This window comes from Patella vulgata, chromosome 4 (genome assembly GCF_932274485.2).
Source record: "Patella vulgata chromosome 4, xgPatVulg1.2, whole genome shotgun sequence".
In the NCBI taxonomy this organism is placed as follows: domain Eukaryota; kingdom Metazoa; phylum Mollusca; class Gastropoda; family Patellidae; genus Patella; species Patella vulgata.
The window spans coordinates 24679980-24699459 of record NC_065882.2 but is presented as its reverse complement, the minus strand read 5'-3'; the positions used below and the strand labels follow the sequence as shown (position 1 = coordinate 24699459).

Genomic DNA, 19480 nt, shown 5'->3' with positions numbered 1-19480 from the left:
AAATTTGTACAGGGATCATTCATTTTAGTGTATGTTCAGTAGGAGTCGCCGGCTTATATTGATTGAATTGTATTGATTTTGACAACAGAATATTCAAAACGGTTGTAACTAAATATATCTTAACTTCTACATATGGGGTTAATGGAAGTTAATATATAAAAAGTATTTATTATTACATATTTTAATAATGCCCCAAATATTACTTCCGGAAATAATAAAGATGTCTGAATACGACAACGTTCAATCTGGTGGATTGAAATTAAAAGGAGTTTCAGACCAAAAGATTAAAAAGTAATAGGCCTAGACTTTAGTATATTTAATGCATGGTTAGGATTTAAACTTGAGGTGATATTTAAACGGATAATGGTGGGGTTTCATTTTGTATCCTCCGTAAATAGGGCGACATTAAATGATTTTGGATGAAAGAACTAAACTAACTAAAGACAACGAAAATAAACTACTGTCTGAAACTTCCTATTTTATAAACGGATTTCTTCGATTATGAACAAACTATTTAACATTGGTTATTATAAACTTACCTGTGTATTTGAAATCAACTCCGGTTAAATAAAATCCATTGCACAATTAAATATTCCAACGAATAAAAAAGTTCTCTCTTGAAAAATTTGACGTGTTTACTTACATTTTCTACTATTAGTAGCCTACTAAGTGGAAGAATACATAGCTTTCGTATTGTGTTGGGCGAAGCCAATGAAGCAGTTGTGGGGGTATTTAATTTTGACAGAGAGTTTCACAACCACGTGTTGCAATAAAAACAAACCAAGGCTAATGATAATCGAGGCTAGGCCGAAAATTCAATCGCTAAAATCTTGGTTCATAGTGGATCAATTTGACTGAAATTTTCAGCAAATTCCCAGCAGCTATTTATCTAATCTCCCATAATGTATCTTTAATGGGTTATTACTTGTAATGAGATTTTCATGTGTTGTAAACGTTTTTACTGACAACAGAAAAAATATGTGACAACCCTTGTTGACTGCCCCGACGACTTAGCTGCTGTGGGTGTATTTTTCGTTTTCTGGTAATCGATCTTTAATATTTGGACCCTCTAGTGGTCACAATTTTTATACGATTTTAAAAATTGTTTAAATATATCAGTGTTACAACCCAAAGACGGTTGAGACCGAAACTGCCTGACAGAATGGCCAAATAGTGTAAAAGTATGTAATACCAAGGTTGTGGACCCTCTAGAGGTCAGAATTTTTAGTTGATTTTGATGAAACCTAATTATTGTCATGGACTAGATTGCTAATGAAGAAAAGGAGGCAGTATATGAACTACAAGCTTGAGATCAAAACCACACCACTTCACCCAATGACATACCTTATGATCTAAAGCACCTGCCGTAGACCACTCGCCAGATTATTATATACATGTACATGTATGTTAACATATTTTATTGTAGATCGTTCACCTGTCAACAGCTGATTTTTATGTCGAACAGGAAGTATGTAAAACAACCTGTTTCAATCCTTGATAATGTACTGTCAGAAAAAACTTAAACAAGCAGCTACCATGCAAGTTACACCTATATTTTGCAAGAGATGGACAGAAAACAAGCTAAAAAGAAAAAATATTTTTCATACAATCAGAGGACATAATCCAGGAAGGGATGGTTCGATATGTTCAAAATATCAAAAGAAATCAAAATCTCTGGGACATAGTGTGGTTTTGATCTCAAGCTTGTAGTTCATATACTGCCTCCTTTTCTTCATTAGCAATCTAGTCCATGACAATAAACCTCTAAATAATAATATGTACATTTATATAGCACTAGAAGTCCATTGGATACTCCATGCACAGAGGCATGCTCACAGCACACAGTTAAATTAATTTGATTAATCCTGATAATATTTCTTAAAAAGATGGGTTTTAAGTCTTGATTTAAAACATGAAAGTGTTGGAGTTGATTTAATGATTTCTGGTAGATTGTTCCACTGTTTAAGCGCATTCACTGAGAACGATCTGTATCCAAATGATTTTAGCTTCCACCTTGGGCAAAACAAATGATGAAGTCTGTTTGATCAGAGGTTACGCGAGGGAACATGTATTTGCATAAGGTCGGATAAGTATTTTGGAGCTAAGCCATTTACACACTGATAAGTCAAGTACAGAATTTTGAAGATGATTCTTTCATTTATTGGCAGCCAATGGAGTTTTTTCAGAACAAGAGTTATATGAGAGTATTTTGATGATCTGGTAACAATTCTAGCTGCGGTATTTTGCACTAATTAAACATCTATATTTTATTTTTACTTATTTTTACAGAAAAAAGAAGAAGGATAAAAAGAAAAAGTTAGAAGAAGCTTTAAATCAAGAAGTCAGTAATAAGAGTGGAGAAAGTAGTCAAACATATAAAGTTGAAAGAAAAACGAAAGCCGAGTTGGCCTATGAAAAGAAAATGGAAAAGAGAGTGAGTAAAATGCTAAAACTTTTAGAATATGTAATTATTATTTTCAATACACAATACTAATCTTTTTCTAAAAATACATCTTCATTTAAATTGATCCAAACACATCTTTACTTTTTTTGGTCACAAGTATCTCAAATGGATGATTCATCAATTTACTTTTCTTTTCCAGAGAGCTCAAGAGATTATAGAAATTGCAAGTAAAACCCACAAAGAGAGAATCATGGTAAATATTTAAAAATGTGATTTTCACTCGAGTTTCAACATTCATTGTATTTGTAAATGATATTGATATTTGTGATAAATATGTTATTTTTGGTCATTCACTATTTTTAAAAATGTAGTTTTTCAACAAATACAGTTATAAATTGTGCATGAAAGAAGCATACTTCAATGGTAGGGTGACCCATGTACTCACAGAAATACAGTCCACCGCTGATAGTTCGAGACTACTACTGAACTGTGCACATTCGCCGTGCCGAGACCAACTTTCTGACAGTATGATACTATAAATAGCCCTTGCACGTGCAATTCTCTACAAATCTATCAACTATTACAGCCGTAAAAAATTTATTGTTGACAATTTTGAATAGCAGTAAAATTAAGCTTCTTGGTTATTACAGCAGATTTAGAAATTACGTTCGTTTCATTTTTTAAATCGCTTTATATTAACTGTACCGTTAAGAGCGGCATCTTTTGGTTTAGTACAAATAATATCTCTGAATCACTCGGGTTAGACAGGAACATGATACTAGCAGTAGTTTCATTTTACTTTTACAAGCTTCTTAAAACGATTGTTGAGCTACCTAATGTGCTTATTTCTAAATTCAATTTCTTGTTCTAGCTTTCTGTTATGTTTCGTAAAAAAGTAGTCTTGATTATCCCGACCTGTCAATCAGACGTAGAATGGTCGATAGACTGGTTAAGCGAGACTAATTTCAAAACAAGGGCACGTAATCTATCTTTTACTCAAAAGTGTCTGGATGTTATGGACGACTCTTGGAACCAGTTTTCAGTCTATTATTTATACATGATTAATTGTCATAGCTTATTAAGTACAACATGATCGTTTATTTAGTGACTATAATTGTGTGAAACTGATTTGGGGCTTGGCATATATATAAATATTGTGGCGTAAATGTCGAGATATATGGAGATATTTATTTATGGTGGGTCACCCTATCAATGGCATTATTTAGCCATCATCAGGTTTGAAAAAATTTAAAGTATATGAAAATACTTTTTTATTTTACAGGATTTTAACAGACAGTTAGATAATTTAACAGAACATTTTGATATTCCTAAAGTCAGTTGGACAAAATGATGGGAATGTTTATTACATTCTATTATTCTGTATAATATGTATATATATGCAGTTCAAAGTAAATCACTGTTTTTGTGTGAAAAAATTGAAAAGAGCAAACAAACACCTGTAAACTATGGACTGGCCAAAAAAGTCACTAATTCTGACAGATTGTACGAATATGTGACCTCATTTCCAGAATGCAACTGACATATTTTAATATAGCCTTGTGCAATATACATGTATACCCTATATTCAAGTTTGATCAAAAATAGAAGCTGTTTCTCATTACCCTTTTTCCTGTCATATAGATTGAACAGTTGGAAAAGATATCTATATTTTTACATATTGTTATGTAAAACTGACTGCATGCTCTGCAATATTGCATTTGATCATATATCATTGAAAACTCTGTTATATATGCTCCTGCTACTTTAGCAAATAATAATAGCCACATTGTCTATAATTACTGAATATCAAATATTTTAATTTTGAAATTTTTTTATTTTGATAAACTCTATTGAAACCAATTGGAAATAACTACAATAATATTAAAGCTAATGTCAATGCATTCCTTACTCTTAAACAAGGGATCCTACTTACAGTATTTATGTTGAACTCTTATGACAGTGTCATGATATAAAATGAAGTTTGTTAATCGTCTAGTGTATGTATGGATGTATGAAAGGTAAATAAAATATGGTATTTGAAATCTAGAACGTTCTCTTTTGAAAAAAACCCAATATAACAGTACTGCATATTATTGACACATAGTTTACGTTTGGTTTGGGGGGATCACGTGGATAAGACGCTGGCTCGCTAGCCTGGCGGTCGGGTGTTCGATCCCTGCATTAGCCGAGAAAGTTCATCCAGATTTTCCGGCATGGTTTCCCCTAGTCAGTGATGCAGGACGGAGGGCCTGACAAGTACAGCTGTCTAGTCGTTTGGATGGGACAAAAAACCAAGGTCCCATGTACAAATTGGCGTGCACGTAAAAAGATCCCTTGGCAGTTGGAATTCGATATAAGAGTAGGCCGTAGCGCCGTTGCCCGGGCAAAATTTCCCTCATAGCACACTGTATGGCATATGCCCGTCTTCATTAGGAGCAAAATAGTAGGACGTTAAACCCCATTTCATTTCATTTCACATTTGGTTTGCCATGCCCATGAAATGTATAGTTCCACTAACACTACAACTGATCAAGTTTTAGTCTGCTGTGTTGTAGTCAATCCTTTACTACATTATAACATTTATGTTCTCAAAATATCTAAACTTAATTGCTGATCAGGCATGAAACATTTAATCTATCGCTTTTACCGTTCCTAGTTTGGGAAAAGAAAACAATTCCCCTATCCAAACGATCAAACATTGCTAAGAGCAGAGAGTAACAGAGATCAAGTTTCAGCCTGCTGTGTTGCAGTCTATCTTTTACTACATTATAACATTTATTCTCTTAAAATATTTAAACCCAATTTCTGACCAGGCATTAAACATTAAATCTATTTCTTTTTCCGGTCGTAGCTGGTGGAAAGAGAACAATTACATTCTCCAAACCGTAATACATCTATTGCAAAGAGCAGAGATTAACAATGATCAATCCGTATGCTTAAATTGAATTACCCCCCTTTAGCAATCTGGATCCTACACCATTTGCTAATGATTTTTCCAACATTTAGGGTATTAGTTTTAGTATAGTATGCAGTGGGGCAAAAAAAAAAACCCCAAAGAAGCAGAGGGACAATACCGATCATTTTGTCAAATGAAAAGCTTGTGCCTTTGGTAGGTTACTATTTGAAAAAAAGGCTAACAACCCATACGATTTTGCGAGCCCAAAAATATAAACCTTCAATCCCTATTTGAACTAACCATAGCAAATGTGTAGAACTGGCAATATAGTTGACAAGAAAATACCATGAAGTCTATTACTCTGGAGACTTTAGAGACCTATTTCTTAAGTCTACTGAAGCCCAGGACTGGAGGCCTAGGGGGTCGCCCACAGCAAATTGGAACAAATGGTACGATGTATATTGCCGTCACGCCCGCCCATCGTCAACACTTGTTTATGGGTGTTCTAGTGATAGAGGCTATAGTTATCTGATTACCGGTACATGTTTTGTATAATAAATGTCAGCACTAGGAAGAACTAAAGCCAATGTAATTTTTAATGTTTCTGATAATTACGTCTTCGTTTGTTAACTATGATCCATTTTTAGTGTCTTGTGAATGCTCCCATACGGAAAGGCTCCCATGGGCGTATTTTTCGCTGCCTGGCAACTCATCTTTATGACAGGTTCTCAAAATTTTGAAAATTGTATTTTACGTGGGACTGCAACCCTAAAATATATAACCACACATATTATTTTTTAAAAAGTCTCACCCCCTCGTCCTTTTTCATGCGTAAACAAGATCTGAGGTAAAACAAAATACACTAGCAGCTTTTTGTCACGTTAAATACTCTTCGAATGATTTTATGATTTTTCAGTGCAATAATCAATCGTCAATTGAACATATATTTACTTTTTAAGGAATGTTTAACTATTTCATTGATGAGACAGAAGGACCTAAACTTATTCTGATGGGTAACGATGTTTAGTAACAGCATATAGAAACATATTATTGTGACCGTCGGTGATCATTGCTACACCATTACCTTCAACTAAGTAGCTTCGTCTTCTGAAGGAAGCTGTGTTTGCTCACTGAGTAACATTAGCTCGTTAGTCTGGAGGTCCCCCGTCTTAGATCCCGGGGTTAGCCGAGAAAGTTCATCTGGATTTTCTGGCGTGTTTCCTACTTGTCAGTTGTGCATGACGGATGGCCTGGCAAAAGACAACCGCGCATAGTCGTTCGGATGGAACGAAAACCCCAGATCGCGGGAACCCATTGGCATGCACGTATGATATCCTTTGGCAGTCGGAATTCGATATAAGAGTAGGAGTCGAGGCAGAACAGTAGGACGTTAAACCCCATTTCGTCTTCTGAAATTCGAACTAAGACTTGTAACAGACAGTGAATGATGTTTTGCATGACACAGAACATGCTTACGTAAGTCTCAAAGTAACCATTTTCTCCTTGACAGAGGCAATATAAACGACCGTTTTTTCTTTAAAATCCAATTACTGGGGATTCTTTTACGTGCACCCAAATATATGCACTTGTAGATTTCAAGTTTCTGTCTCTGAAACTATCATGCCGCGATACCCTGATAGAATCACAGTTATCTTTGATAAAGCGAGTGTGAAAATACTAGCGATTATTCTAGATCCGCATTACTGCCCTGGATATACTTGTGAATTTTGTTCTGCATTTGCTTATAAACAAATTGGTTAGTCATTGTCCCTAGGTTACCTAAATTCAAGTTTTGGTTTCTCAAAGTCCCTACTATCTATCCAAACGGACCGTGTATGCTTACTATTTCTAACACATCCGATACCAGTTCCTATAAAGGGACAATGCACAGACTGATTATATTAAGAATTATATCTAATCTAAGGAAATTAACTCTTTAGTTTTGTCGTTAATGGGTTGCTATTGTGCCTGTGTGTTGAACAAAGAAAAGAGTTGACAGGACCGCTATTCCACATGTACATATTGGAATTGAAAGGTGGGTGTTGGACGGCTTTCGATTACTTCCCGGCGAAACAGTTTGGATAAGTATAGTCGGGCTTTAAATATCTTCCAGAAAGGTTTTTTAAATGCACAATAAGATTAGTACATTTACTGAATATTTTGACAATCCAGGACGTCTGTATGTCTAGATATATGTTCACATATATTTGTGGACACTATAGAGGCCACGTTTCATTCGATTTTGATGACACTTAAAATATGTTTTTATCCTAAAGATTTCGCAACGGTCCGATTGTAGCAAATTTCGCATGCACCTTTATGAATTATCGGGGATGGGTTTGGTTTTGGTGAAAATCGGACCTGAGAGCAGTCAACTTTAACCTTTTTATATATAATCTGAATTATAAAATGAGAATTGATCATTTCTTTTGTTCTTTATATATATATATAGACAATACAAATACCGCCAGAAACTTCATATTGAGACATTTTGTTTTTATTTCATAATTATCTAACCCTGTATATTATACACTATTTACAAAATAAAAAAACCTCACCAACACGTCGATGACTGTAGAATGTTTTTAGATGCTTCAATATCTTATAAGAAAGGAAATTGTAAAATGAAAATAGTTGTTCAAACATTTATACTGGAAAAAAGGGCCCGGATACATCTTTAATTAACGCTGCATGACAACCGTTAACACAGTGTGACATTCCACCCTTCTTACCGTTTGTGTCATGATAACATTTTCACCAATATGTTTTTGTTTTCAAAGGTTTGATGATTATAAAATGAACACCATATCTACCATATTAACAACAGGCCCTGTATATGGTATCCCACCAAGCCTAATCAATGACTATTAGTTGGCACTGGATCGTATTATTCAGCAATAAGGATCAAATTATCATACAAAAATGACCGTCTCTGGCGATAATTACAAGTTGACAGCTCAGTAATTATATACCTGTATTGATAGCATAGAACCTGCAGCAATAAAGGTTAGAAAATGTCAAGGTAATTTATCTTTAGCTTTCATCATCTACAATCTCACCATGTCTTATATTAATATCACCCACTACTTTCTACTATAATAGCAGTTTCTAATTACGTTTCCTTAATAATGACTATATCACGTTATTGATCACAAATAATAACTTTAATTTGTGATAGTAATACATCACAGTGAGTAATCACGAGAGTTCAAACGATGGAATATTTTCAATATTAGTCGAGAGTATCTGTGCTATATGTATGTACCTAACCTTTTGTCTTTCGGGCAATATCGATAACTCTCTTTGATCTGGAAATGCTTCCTGCAGGCTTGTAAACAATTGTTATAGTAAATAGTAAAAGATATCAAACATTATGTGATTACCCTTCAAGCCTCTATGAATAGGGGAAAAAGTTCGAACGTTATTAAACGAATGCCCCACGTGTTATAAAACACTGAAATCATTAGTGCGTATCATGAAATTTAAAGGGAAAAAAAGTTCGAATGCTATAAATCGAATGACCCTACTTGGTATAAAAACACCGAAATCAATCTTTCATAATGAAATTTAAAAGCGAAAATTGTTCAAGTGATATAAATCGAATGGCCCTACATGTTATTAAAGGACTTGTCTAAAACATAGATCTTTTATCACACAAATATATATTAGGTATAGGTAGTACATGTTTAAAGGCCATTTAGTGAAAGTGATATATAATAACAGGCAGCTTTATGGATAACATTCACTAGGTTTATTAACTGCAACGTTTCAATGAGGATACTCTCACCGTTATCAAGCTTGACGTGTGAGAGTGTCCTCATTGAAATGTTGCACTACTTGCAGTTAATAAACCTATTGAATTTTACCCATAAAGCTGTCTGTTAACTGGTCAAAATAAACAAACGGCATAAATTAGGCCAAATCTGGGCGGTAAAAACCCACCGCTGCTCAAAAGGTACACCCTTACCTAAAATGAATAAAAAAAGGATTTACCTTCTGCACTAACCGGAATAATAAATCCGTGCAATATGCTATGTGGGAAATTTAGCCCGGACAGCGAAACTACCTCTTATTTCGATAGCCAACTGCCCGGGGGCGTGCTGCCCATGGTATAAACAGGGCCTTAAATTTTCATAAGACGAGATGTCGCATTTTGATTTTGAAATTTAGGACCCGAATAGAAACTATAATCCAGGCGCTTGGTGACCATTGATTTATTGATCCAAAGTGACACGTTGTTATTGACTTTTCAGGCATTTTAAAACCCGCAAACATGATTCCATAAATATGACAAAAGCGGAAAAAAACCCGTTATAGATTGAAACATATATTGTTAAAGTGTTTATTGATTTTCCTAGTGCAATTAAGTTACTTGGCGTCATATTATACTAATTTAGTATGCCACGGTTAAAGAGGTAATAAAACTAAATGTGACGTGAATTTGATTAAAAACTGTCGTTAAATTGACGAAAATTCTAACATTCAGCTTCTGGGTCACCTTAGACTGCCTTTATTTCATTAGCGTGGTATAATAATATATCAATGGACTGTATGTTCCGGGAGGCACAAACATATTTTCCCGGGGGGTGGGGGGGGGGCGGCCCACTCAGCATCAGAAATCAATCATATTACCCCAGTAAGGTCGAAAAGTAGTTTAGCATTAATTATAAATTTTTAAATGCCTTAGTTGAATATTGATTTGTAGGCCTCATTTTGGTTGACTGAAAATTGACTCCGGCAAACCGGCTGTTTTTCCCCCAAAATCGGCCCACTCGGCAATAAAATCGATCTGGACTTAGCTGTTGTGCGCTCTGTGTATGTAGAGTCCTGAGAGAACGAAACCTACCGTTCCGCAGTCAGCCTATACACCTCCCTTTTCCAAAAACCTTGTTAAACCCATAGGGGCTACAATTTTAACGGATTTTTTTTTCAAGTCAGGTGTGATGTATTTTGTACATGAGAGGACGAACCCTGTCGATATTCAGCGTTGCGCGACCTTTCCCTTTGGACTGGACGGTGTTCTTCTGAGTATCTGTTGTAGATGTTTTCTATTGTAAGCGCAGTATATTCCACAAGGGCGCTATTTCTAAAGAAAACCTTACTCATATTATGATACAATATGAAATTATGTATCTACCCAGTGTATTCGGAACAAAGAATTTAGATTGAAATCCGACAGAAATAACAACAATTATTGTGCCGAGCTATATAAAAATATTCTGATATTTTTTACTCTTTCAGTAAAAGGGTGCACAGAGTCAGTGAAACGGTCTGTTACATCGAGCTTTTGGCGTGTGGTACACGGAACTGTGGGTAATCCACTAGAAACATCAATACTGATTGGTTGATCAAATGGCTGACGTCATAGCGTCAAAAGCCGCTCGTTTGACCCTGACGTGAACTCCCACTATAACTTGTCATATCTTCATGTAGTGTAGGCCATCGAAAGTATAAAAAAACGAAACGAAATATAAATCTGTATTTTAATCAGATTGGTGTTGTGTACAAACCTATCAATAATTATTATTTCATGAAACTGTGCTATATTTAATAAGTTTTTGTTGTCCTCCAAAGACTGTACTGAATCAACAGAAATGAGATCTTCTGTAGAAATTTCCCCGAAACCCCGCACCTAATGACATGCCTTACCATTACAAGCTTGGGGGGGGGGGGGCATACAATAACATTTTTTTTTTTTCGTGAACGTTTTTTTTTTTTTAAAAAAGTAACCTCGTAGACCTTCTGTCAGTATACAAAATCAACACTGGCATTATTTCGACCACTTCTGCGCGGTAAAGCTCGCCACAATACGGAAAACAAATTATTAATATATCGATTCTTGACAGTCTACCTATCGAGGAAATGGAAAAGGGCGGGGTGGGAAGTTTGACAGCTACTGTAATAACGTATCAGTAACCTATTGTTTTTCATTATATCAGATTGTGTCCTAATTTTATCAAAAAATATTATATTTTAATATAGGTCTTCTACAGCTGTTGCGACACAGATGTACAGAAAACAATGAAATAATCCCCACATATGATTTTTAAGAACATATATATTATATTTATACGTCATATAAGCTATTTCGGTCAAAAATTGATATGAACATTACCTTTGTAAAGAAAAAAAAGAGAGAAAAGCCCCAGTTTTACAGTTAATGGCCGTCGATCTATAAAAATTTGACACTTAGTATATGTGCGTTTGAATATAATCAGTCATTAAAGAATAAAGCAGATCATTTTGACACCTAGCTGATTCTCAAAAAATATGTTTTAAAACTCGGCTGTTGCCAATATTATTACAATACACAGTCGCTGCTGTCGCATAATGTAATATTATTGCAATAGCGGTAGAAACTGCAATAACTAAAAGCGATAATACATTTCAATAGTGGCTTTGATCGTAGTTACGTGACAGCTACTGCTATCCCAACTACCAGTATAATGAAAACAAAGTAAATTTTGCAACTGCTATTAAAGAGGGATTAGTTCATTGGATATCTTCGGTGGTTGATCAAACATTATTTTCTAGGATGCGAATGTTGTGCGTTCAGAATTAAAGGTTATTATGGAGTTTAATGAAATCTCGTGATAAATATCCCGTTGTTTTGTACAACAATGGGAGGCTTATGTTTATTTTGATATGATATTACAGCAGTTAACAAAGCCTTCCACCCATTTTCGAAAAGTCTGAAGTACATGTAGTATTCAAAACTAATCACATTTCTTGGCAAGATGATAATATCTCTTTAAGTTCGTGTAGCGTGATATGCACATCAAATCAAATGATTAGATAAAATGATCTGATCAGTGGTCAATCAGACACACTCCACTGTAAGCAATGTTCTGACCCTTAAGCTGATTTTATGGTAGGTTTCGGGCTATCATCTCATTATTATTACTAGACACGACGCTGAACCAAAGTATCATTATCATTACCTGCCATAATCCGATGATGAGAATGGATTAATTTGAAGCATGGTTTTCGAAATAAAGATCTATAATGAGTGGTTATGACGATTGATGTCAATTACATGTATTACACTAGGTGTTATTTAACTTACACAATAGATGAGGTCTGGTGTTGGCCGAGAAAGTTCCTCGGTTATATTTTCCGGAGTGGTTTACCTTTGCCAGTGGTGCAGGACAGACGCCGTGTCAAGAAACAGCGTCTAGCCCTTCGGATGGTACAGAAAACTTCAGTCCCATGTACACGTTAACGTGCACGTGCACGTTAAAGAACCCTTGACAGTTGGCATTCGAAATAATGCCTGTGTCTGGTAAAAAAATTTCCCCCATAGCACACTGTATGGTGTATATCCGTCTTTATAAGGCCGGATAGAGCAGATATCCCCAATTCATTTCATTATTAATTGTCAATAATTAATGAATATGATATCTTATTTTAATTGAAGCTGCGAGATGAAACATTACATTATTATATATATCAAGGTTTGATGTTATTTATATTTTAAATTATTTATTTTTATATGCTTTGAATGTTTATGTGATCATTAGATTAATTCGTTTCATCTTCTGACGTATATTTACAAAAAGAGAAACGGAATTTGTGTTTTACTAGCTCTGTTTTTAGCCATATTATAAGATATATGTTTTATTGCTAACTACAAACAGTGATTTATTTGTTTATGTAGACGATTAAGAAAGTGCGTATATTCCTATTCCCGTTTTTCAAAGCATATGACAATGATAATAATTTCTGGAAAAAAAAGTAAAGGGGAAAATTAAAACACATTGATTTTCCTTTCTTTGTAGAATAAACTACAAATTATATGATATCTGCAAAGAACATTTCGAAGTAGCATTCCGAATAACGCCATTTTGCTCAATAAAACATTGCATGAAAGTGTTATTTTGAATATATAAATTATATAAACTTTTAGTGGCATTTAGTAACTGATATATATTTTAAAAAAAATAGAACACATTCATCTAATAAATTTGGGCGACATATCGAAAAGTATCCTCTCAAACATTATCGAGCTAATTACATTATTATAATATGCTATATTTGCAAGAAATCTGTAGGCGAAGTAATCGAACTAATTGATTACATTGGAAATCCTCTGATACATCCCTCAATGTCATTATATATAAATAGATTTCCAAATCCTATTCTCATGCTTAGTTTATAGTTCATTACTGATGAGTTCTATGTATATGATTAATGATGAACGCAGTCTATTCGTGGTGTGATTTTTCCAATTACTCTCTTTAGTAGAACCGTTTTGGGGGAATATGACACAGATTGTTTAAACATTACATTATGGGAAGATTGCCTTAAAATGTCGCTTACAGGCTTTCTCTGCCCCCAAATTTTCTATCAAATAAACAAACTTAGGTCCACTTTAATGGTGTAATTTGAACGTTTAAAATAAATAACAACTAATAATATTTATTGAACGTGGAATACTGAAATCCTACAGCTTTTCATCCTGATTGTATTTCTAAATACCCCCTCTCCTCCTCTTCGTATATACCATGTGTCATATTAAAACGATGTTTCGTCCACGAACCCTAATCAGTTAGCTCCTATTATCACCATTTGGCACCTATTTAACTTCTGTGGCCGAAACATCGGTCTACCAATACGTCACTTCGGTTATTTGTAGCCGAATAATGCAGTTGGTGTATTGTGCTTTCTAATGTCCACTATTACCTGCGCGCTTGACACACAGTGACAGCGGCGCTACGGTCTACTCTTATTTCAAATGCCAAACGTAAAGGACTCGTTTGCGTAGACGCCAACGTGTATAATGGTATCTCGATTTTCCGCCAACTAGACACTGTTCTTGCCAGCTCCTCCGTCCTGACCACCAACAAGGAGAAACCACGCTGGGAAATCCCGGTAAACTTTCTCGGCCAACATCGGCATCGAATCCCGGACCTCCTGGTAAGTGAGCCAGGGCCTTGCGCACTGAGCAACCGTGGCTCCGTGGGCATAGAGGAAAAATGAAATGAAATCAAATCAAATGGGGTTTAACTTGGCATTTGGGATCAGGTTAGGCCATTCCGAAATTTTACCTGCCTGTCTAATCCCTTGTGTGTATACTTTTTCAAAGTCTCGACCAATACTTAATCAAATGAAATGAAATGGGGTTTATCGTCTTACTGTTCTGCTCCGAACTGGGCTAATGAAGACGGGCATACGCCATACAGTGTGCTATAAGGGAAATTTTGCCCGTAATGCGGCACTACGGCCTACTTTTTTTTTTATTGAATTCCAACTGACAAGGGATCTTTTACGTGCATGCCAATGTGTACACGGGACCTCGGTTTTTCGTCCCATCCGAACGACTAGACAGCTGTCCTTGTCACTGACCAGGGGGAGCAATACTTAATTAAAATTAAACAACACAAACACATTGATCATTATAAATTAGTTAATTTAGTTGGAATATTTTGGAAGCTGGTATAGCATTTTCAGAATGATGTTAATTCAAAAAACATAACCAATGTTCGCCGTGCCGTTGATTGGAAATATTAAAACAAAATTTCAATCATCTGTTTTTAATGAACTGTTTTTATATATTGACGCGATTCCTTAATCTAATTTGCTCCTACAATATAAACCATCTTGACTTTCTATCAAAGATTATATACCTTCACGGTTTCTTTATAGAAAGTTCCGTTAAGATTATGACTTCAGGAATTGTGCTTGGAGGTGGCCGAAAGGAATTTACTTGAAATCTGTAATCTTTCATGGTGAATTACTCCGATAATTTTAGGTGGAAAAAGGAGAAGCCGAACGATCGATTCTTATGCTAGAAAACCAAAAATAATCTGTCCATTTTCCTCGCACGCGGCGATATATACTGATCGGCTGCGAGGCTTAGCAACAACACCATTCAGTTTTCATACAGATAGTGTCGTCTGCTAAACCTGGTATTAATGGCGAGAATGTGAGGTCCCCTTTCTTTCGTGGATTAATTTAATATTTTTCTATCCTCCTTTACACAGTCATCGACTTAATTTACCAGTTATAAAGTTGGTTTGTTGCGTTGTGTTTGAGGTGGCATTTTCGTCGTTCCCTTTGGAGTATTTTTGTGACCAATATCCGTATATAGTGATTTTGCTTCGACATTATGTGGATTGCTTAATGCAATCATGAAAAATGCAAATTCTCGAAAACGGTAAGTAATTCTAGTTATTTGTTACTTAGATCGTTAAGACTCAATAGGCTCAGTTATAATCACATTGGACCCAGGCTTCCAGAATGGCTGTCAATATATTAAAACGTAGAAATACGTGAGTTGCCACGCGACACCTGGCACACCAATACTACAATAATGAATACAACCATTTAGTCATTACAACCTGTTGTGTTTATTGCTTCAACACACACAGCGAACAGGGGCTGCAAAAAGCAACCCGGTGATCACACAAACGCTGCAATCGAGTGAACCATTTGTCGCCAATCTAAAATACAACGCCACTCGAACAAAACTGGAGACACTGCTTTGCTTCGATCATATTGGACAACAGACGGCCATGGAATTTCATTTATTTTGGGCTGTTCTGTAGAAAATAATACATTGTTCCAAATTGTACTGGATTCTGACACAAACTCACTCATCTGGCATTCTTTTGTCAACAAGCATTTCCGAATTCTAGAAAAAGACTTTCAGACTTGACATTTAAATAAATTGACATTACACTCTATATTGGAAATATCTCCCACTTACAAGTAATTGATTGCTAATATTTTGCCCCAAAGAAAATAGCAAGGAGTACAGACATGTTTCAAAAGCAACGATTCGAGTAAAGATAATGTTACCATAAAAATATTGAGACGACTGTACAGTTAAAAGAGACGTTATTCACAGATTTTCATAAAACCCACTTGATATACACTTATCTACACTTCAAGGTCACCCCCTTGAATTTATAACAGCCTACCCCCCCATTGATTTAGACGGCTCGTTCATATAATTTCAAATTATATTTTTATTATTTACATCAATAAACCAATATAAGAAGATTTATAGAGGCACGCGTAGATGGAATGTTAAAACCACTGAAAACAAGAGTATCACGAACACAGTAAATATATAGTCCTTTGTTGGTATTATTATTAAGTATGAAATAAAATGGGGTTTAACGCCCTACTTTTTTGAAATTATCAAATACACCTGGGGGTATAAATGAAAATATTAATAGTAATATAATATATAACGGTAGTACTAGAGAAGTGGTCTGCATATATTTCCAACAGATTTTCAAAGAAAATTGCTCATTTCTACCAAAAAGTATTATCTTCATAACATCGGTGATTTTGTTTGACAAATAAAAAATACTATGTAGAAGTTCCTACCCCTGTTATTTATTCTCCCAATATAAACAATTGTTACCTGTGTTGTTTAAAAACAATAGGACTTAATATTTTTCTATGATAACAAGCGCACGGGAGAATTCATATATGATCATTTTCCTATCATGAACAAAAATGCACAATAAGGACAATAGTCTGCTTACTCTAGTAAAACAGTGGAATCATTGTTGTATATAATTATTGGATGCGATCTATATATTGCTATATCATAGATTTATGTTACACCAACATGAAAAGAAAGTAAAAGTCATTGTTTATTCATTGATTATATTGTTCATTCGGTCATTGATGATGTTGTTTTGAAATACCGATGATCATTATAGAGATAATTTGTTCATATAATATCAGTTATTGTCTCTATTGACGACCCTTGAGTATTCCGGTAATTTCCCGCGTTTTCAGAAATTGCTTGATACATGTCCGAATAATGTGATGAGTGCTGTCATTGGATACGCATCAGGTATAAATGATACATTTGTCACATGTATATTAATCATATCTTAAATGAGCAACTCAAAATACAGATATTTTAGCGTCGTCGTTTTTATGCAATAAACTTATCACCAATGTTAGAACCATTATATTTCGGATGTATTGTTTTGTTCACATTACTAAAATGATAATGTCACTAGATGATGTTACTTAACACTTCGCTGAAAAGACAAGAAGACAATCGGAATACATTTCGAACTATACGTAAGACATTGATGCAACCTGTATATATTGGATATTATTAAATATCGTATAACCACGAAAGAAAAGATAAGAACGAAGATATGCACCAGGATACCATTTAACGTATGCCATGGCTGTTACTTTCTTGGTCTTTTTTTGTAAATATTCATTATTGTGTTCTTATTCTCCGAATAAGTATGTTAATAATTCATCACATAAATTTAATTATATGTGTGAATAGTGAAACAATATTTAAAGTGGCATAAACTGCCGTTTTTTTCTTCTTAAAATGTCTTCTTTGATATTTATCTATCTGTTTCACGACCTTTCTCCGATAAGAGGTGACTTTGTAATGTCACGAATATTAACATTTCTATGAAAGGATAAATCCACCATAATTGGGTTCTGCCATAATATCCCTTTAATAGAATTCACTTGGTTATGTTTGGTTACTGCCACTTTCTGTAAACACTGAGGTTTTCTATGTAAAGTTATCTTTACCAAAAGCTTATTTACTCTGAAAATAGGAATATAATTGGATTGATGGGATTCATATTTTATTTAAGATAATATTTATCCTCTCAGCCAATCGATGGGTAATAAGAAAACAGTGACTTATCGTCAATTATAGACTGGCTAGCAAAAGGCAAACATTGTCATAGGCATGATTAACCAATAGGTGGAACCTCAAAATAAATATATATACGTACTGTGTATGGCCAAAAAGTTTGAAATTAAACATGTCGCGGTTTGACTCAACACCAGATTTGATTGATTCTATTTTTCATAGTTACAAAGGTCTGGCCCCGAGTTCACAAAGCATTCACAGACTTAAGTTAAGAATTTACTCAAAATTGTTCACCTTATTTTAACTAAAATATAGCCCTTAATAAAACTTTTGTTGTTTTTAATGTATCAAATACACCAATAAGAAACTATGTGCAAAGTTTTGTGTTTCTGGATCAAAGATATTTCTCATAAACAGTGATTGAAAGTTGAGTAAATTCTTAACTTAAGTCTGAGAATGCTTTGTGAACTCGGGGCCAGAATAAAAATCAATTATTGACTATTAGAAAATGGCATTCAGATTAAAAAAAAGGAACCAAGTAGACATGTGCATAGATTTTTCATTCAAGTGGCATGAACAAGGAGTCAACCCTAACTGGATATGGCGTGTACAGTTAACCTACAGCTTACAGATGCATTATATTGTGGCTTCAGTTGTTATATAAATTATTGTCTTGACATTTATTCACACGACAAGACCATAATGAACTCTTTAGGCCATCGGATGGCATAGATATGGAATGGATTAGACTATCCACGCCATTTAGTCGGTTAACATTAAGATAGACGTCGCTTAACGTTTATTGTCATAGCAATGGTACTTGAAATCGGCTATTTCTTGTTAAAACTTCACACACTCAGTAACTTCTTCCAGAATAAAGTAATTTGACTGAAATTTTCAATATATTCATTTTGTATTAACTATTGTTTTGAAATATATTGTAATAACGGCCAACTCTTTGTCTAAATCTTACGTAATGTATCTTTAAGATTGGCAGAATATTGCACGACGTTGTATTTGAATAAATTCTTATCATAGCTTGAATCTGGGCGATTTTCATTATGGTGACAAATGGGTTGTGAAGACATAGCTGAGCGACTGTTTATTTTGAATTCGGTTCCATGCATTCATCTTGAAATGTTCAGTTAAGTGTGAAACTGAAATTTGTTATCTTGGATTGCATAACATCGAACCAGACGACCATAATGAAGTAGGAAACGAGAAACCATTCGTATAAGACCGGATATAATCAACGTCTATGCTCAATCCTGCTTAAAGCCGTGGTTTTGGAAGCGGAACCACATGTTGTAGAATCTAACGTTAAAAGGGAAATAAGAGTTTTTGGTCGCTTCGACGATGTGTAAAAAGAGAAGATTTTCGATTCAAGATATGACGTTGGACTATAATTGTCACATCTGGGATGTTCAAATTAGAATGTTCGCAAAATTTGACAGAAATGTCATCACTCTTTCTCTGAAATTTAGACATTTTGGCTTTTAATTTATGCGTCATGCATATTTTCAGTGGTTTTCAAGGAGTTCAAAGTTCCTTCCTCTAACCAGGCCAGTGCTTGGATTTTCAA

The 19480-nt window shown here is 34.7% G+C and overlaps 1 protein-coding gene and 2 long non-coding RNA genes across 4 annotated transcripts in view; all 3 read left to right on the top strand.

Annotated features, from left to right (window-relative positions):
• The first annotated feature begins 178 nt into the window (after positions 1 to 178).
• LOC126818897 (protein FAM32A-like) lies at positions 179 to 4446 on the top strand. Its single transcript, XM_050546544.1, has 4 exons — positions 179 to 291; positions 2290 to 2434; positions 2604 to 2657; positions 3687 to 4446. The coding sequence occupies exons 1-4, from the start codon at positions 188 to 190 to the stop codon at positions 3753 to 3755; spliced, it is 372 nt and encodes a 123-aa protein (XP_050402501.1). The 5' UTR covers positions 179 to 187; the 3' UTR covers positions 3756 to 4446.
• Positions 4447 to 8092: 3646 nt separating this feature from the next.
• LOC126818899 (uncharacterized) lies at positions 8093 to 10790 on the top strand. Its single transcript, XR_007679398.2, has 2 exons — positions 8093 to 8322; positions 10542 to 10790. It is a non-coding gene; the product is annotated as an uncharacterized LOC126818899 (long non-coding RNA).
• Positions 10791 to 15020: 4230 nt separating this feature from the next.
• Positions 15021 to 19480, top strand: part of LOC126818898 (uncharacterized) — a 109917-nt gene continuing 105457 nt past the window's right edge. The window contains exon 1 of one of the 2 annotated variants that reach the window (XR_007679397.2): positions 15021 to 15456. This is a non-coding gene — a long non-coding RNA (uncharacterized LOC126818898). The remainder of the gene's footprint in view (positions 15457 to 19480) is intronic. The other variant, XR_008787797.1, reaches the window with a different exon arrangement.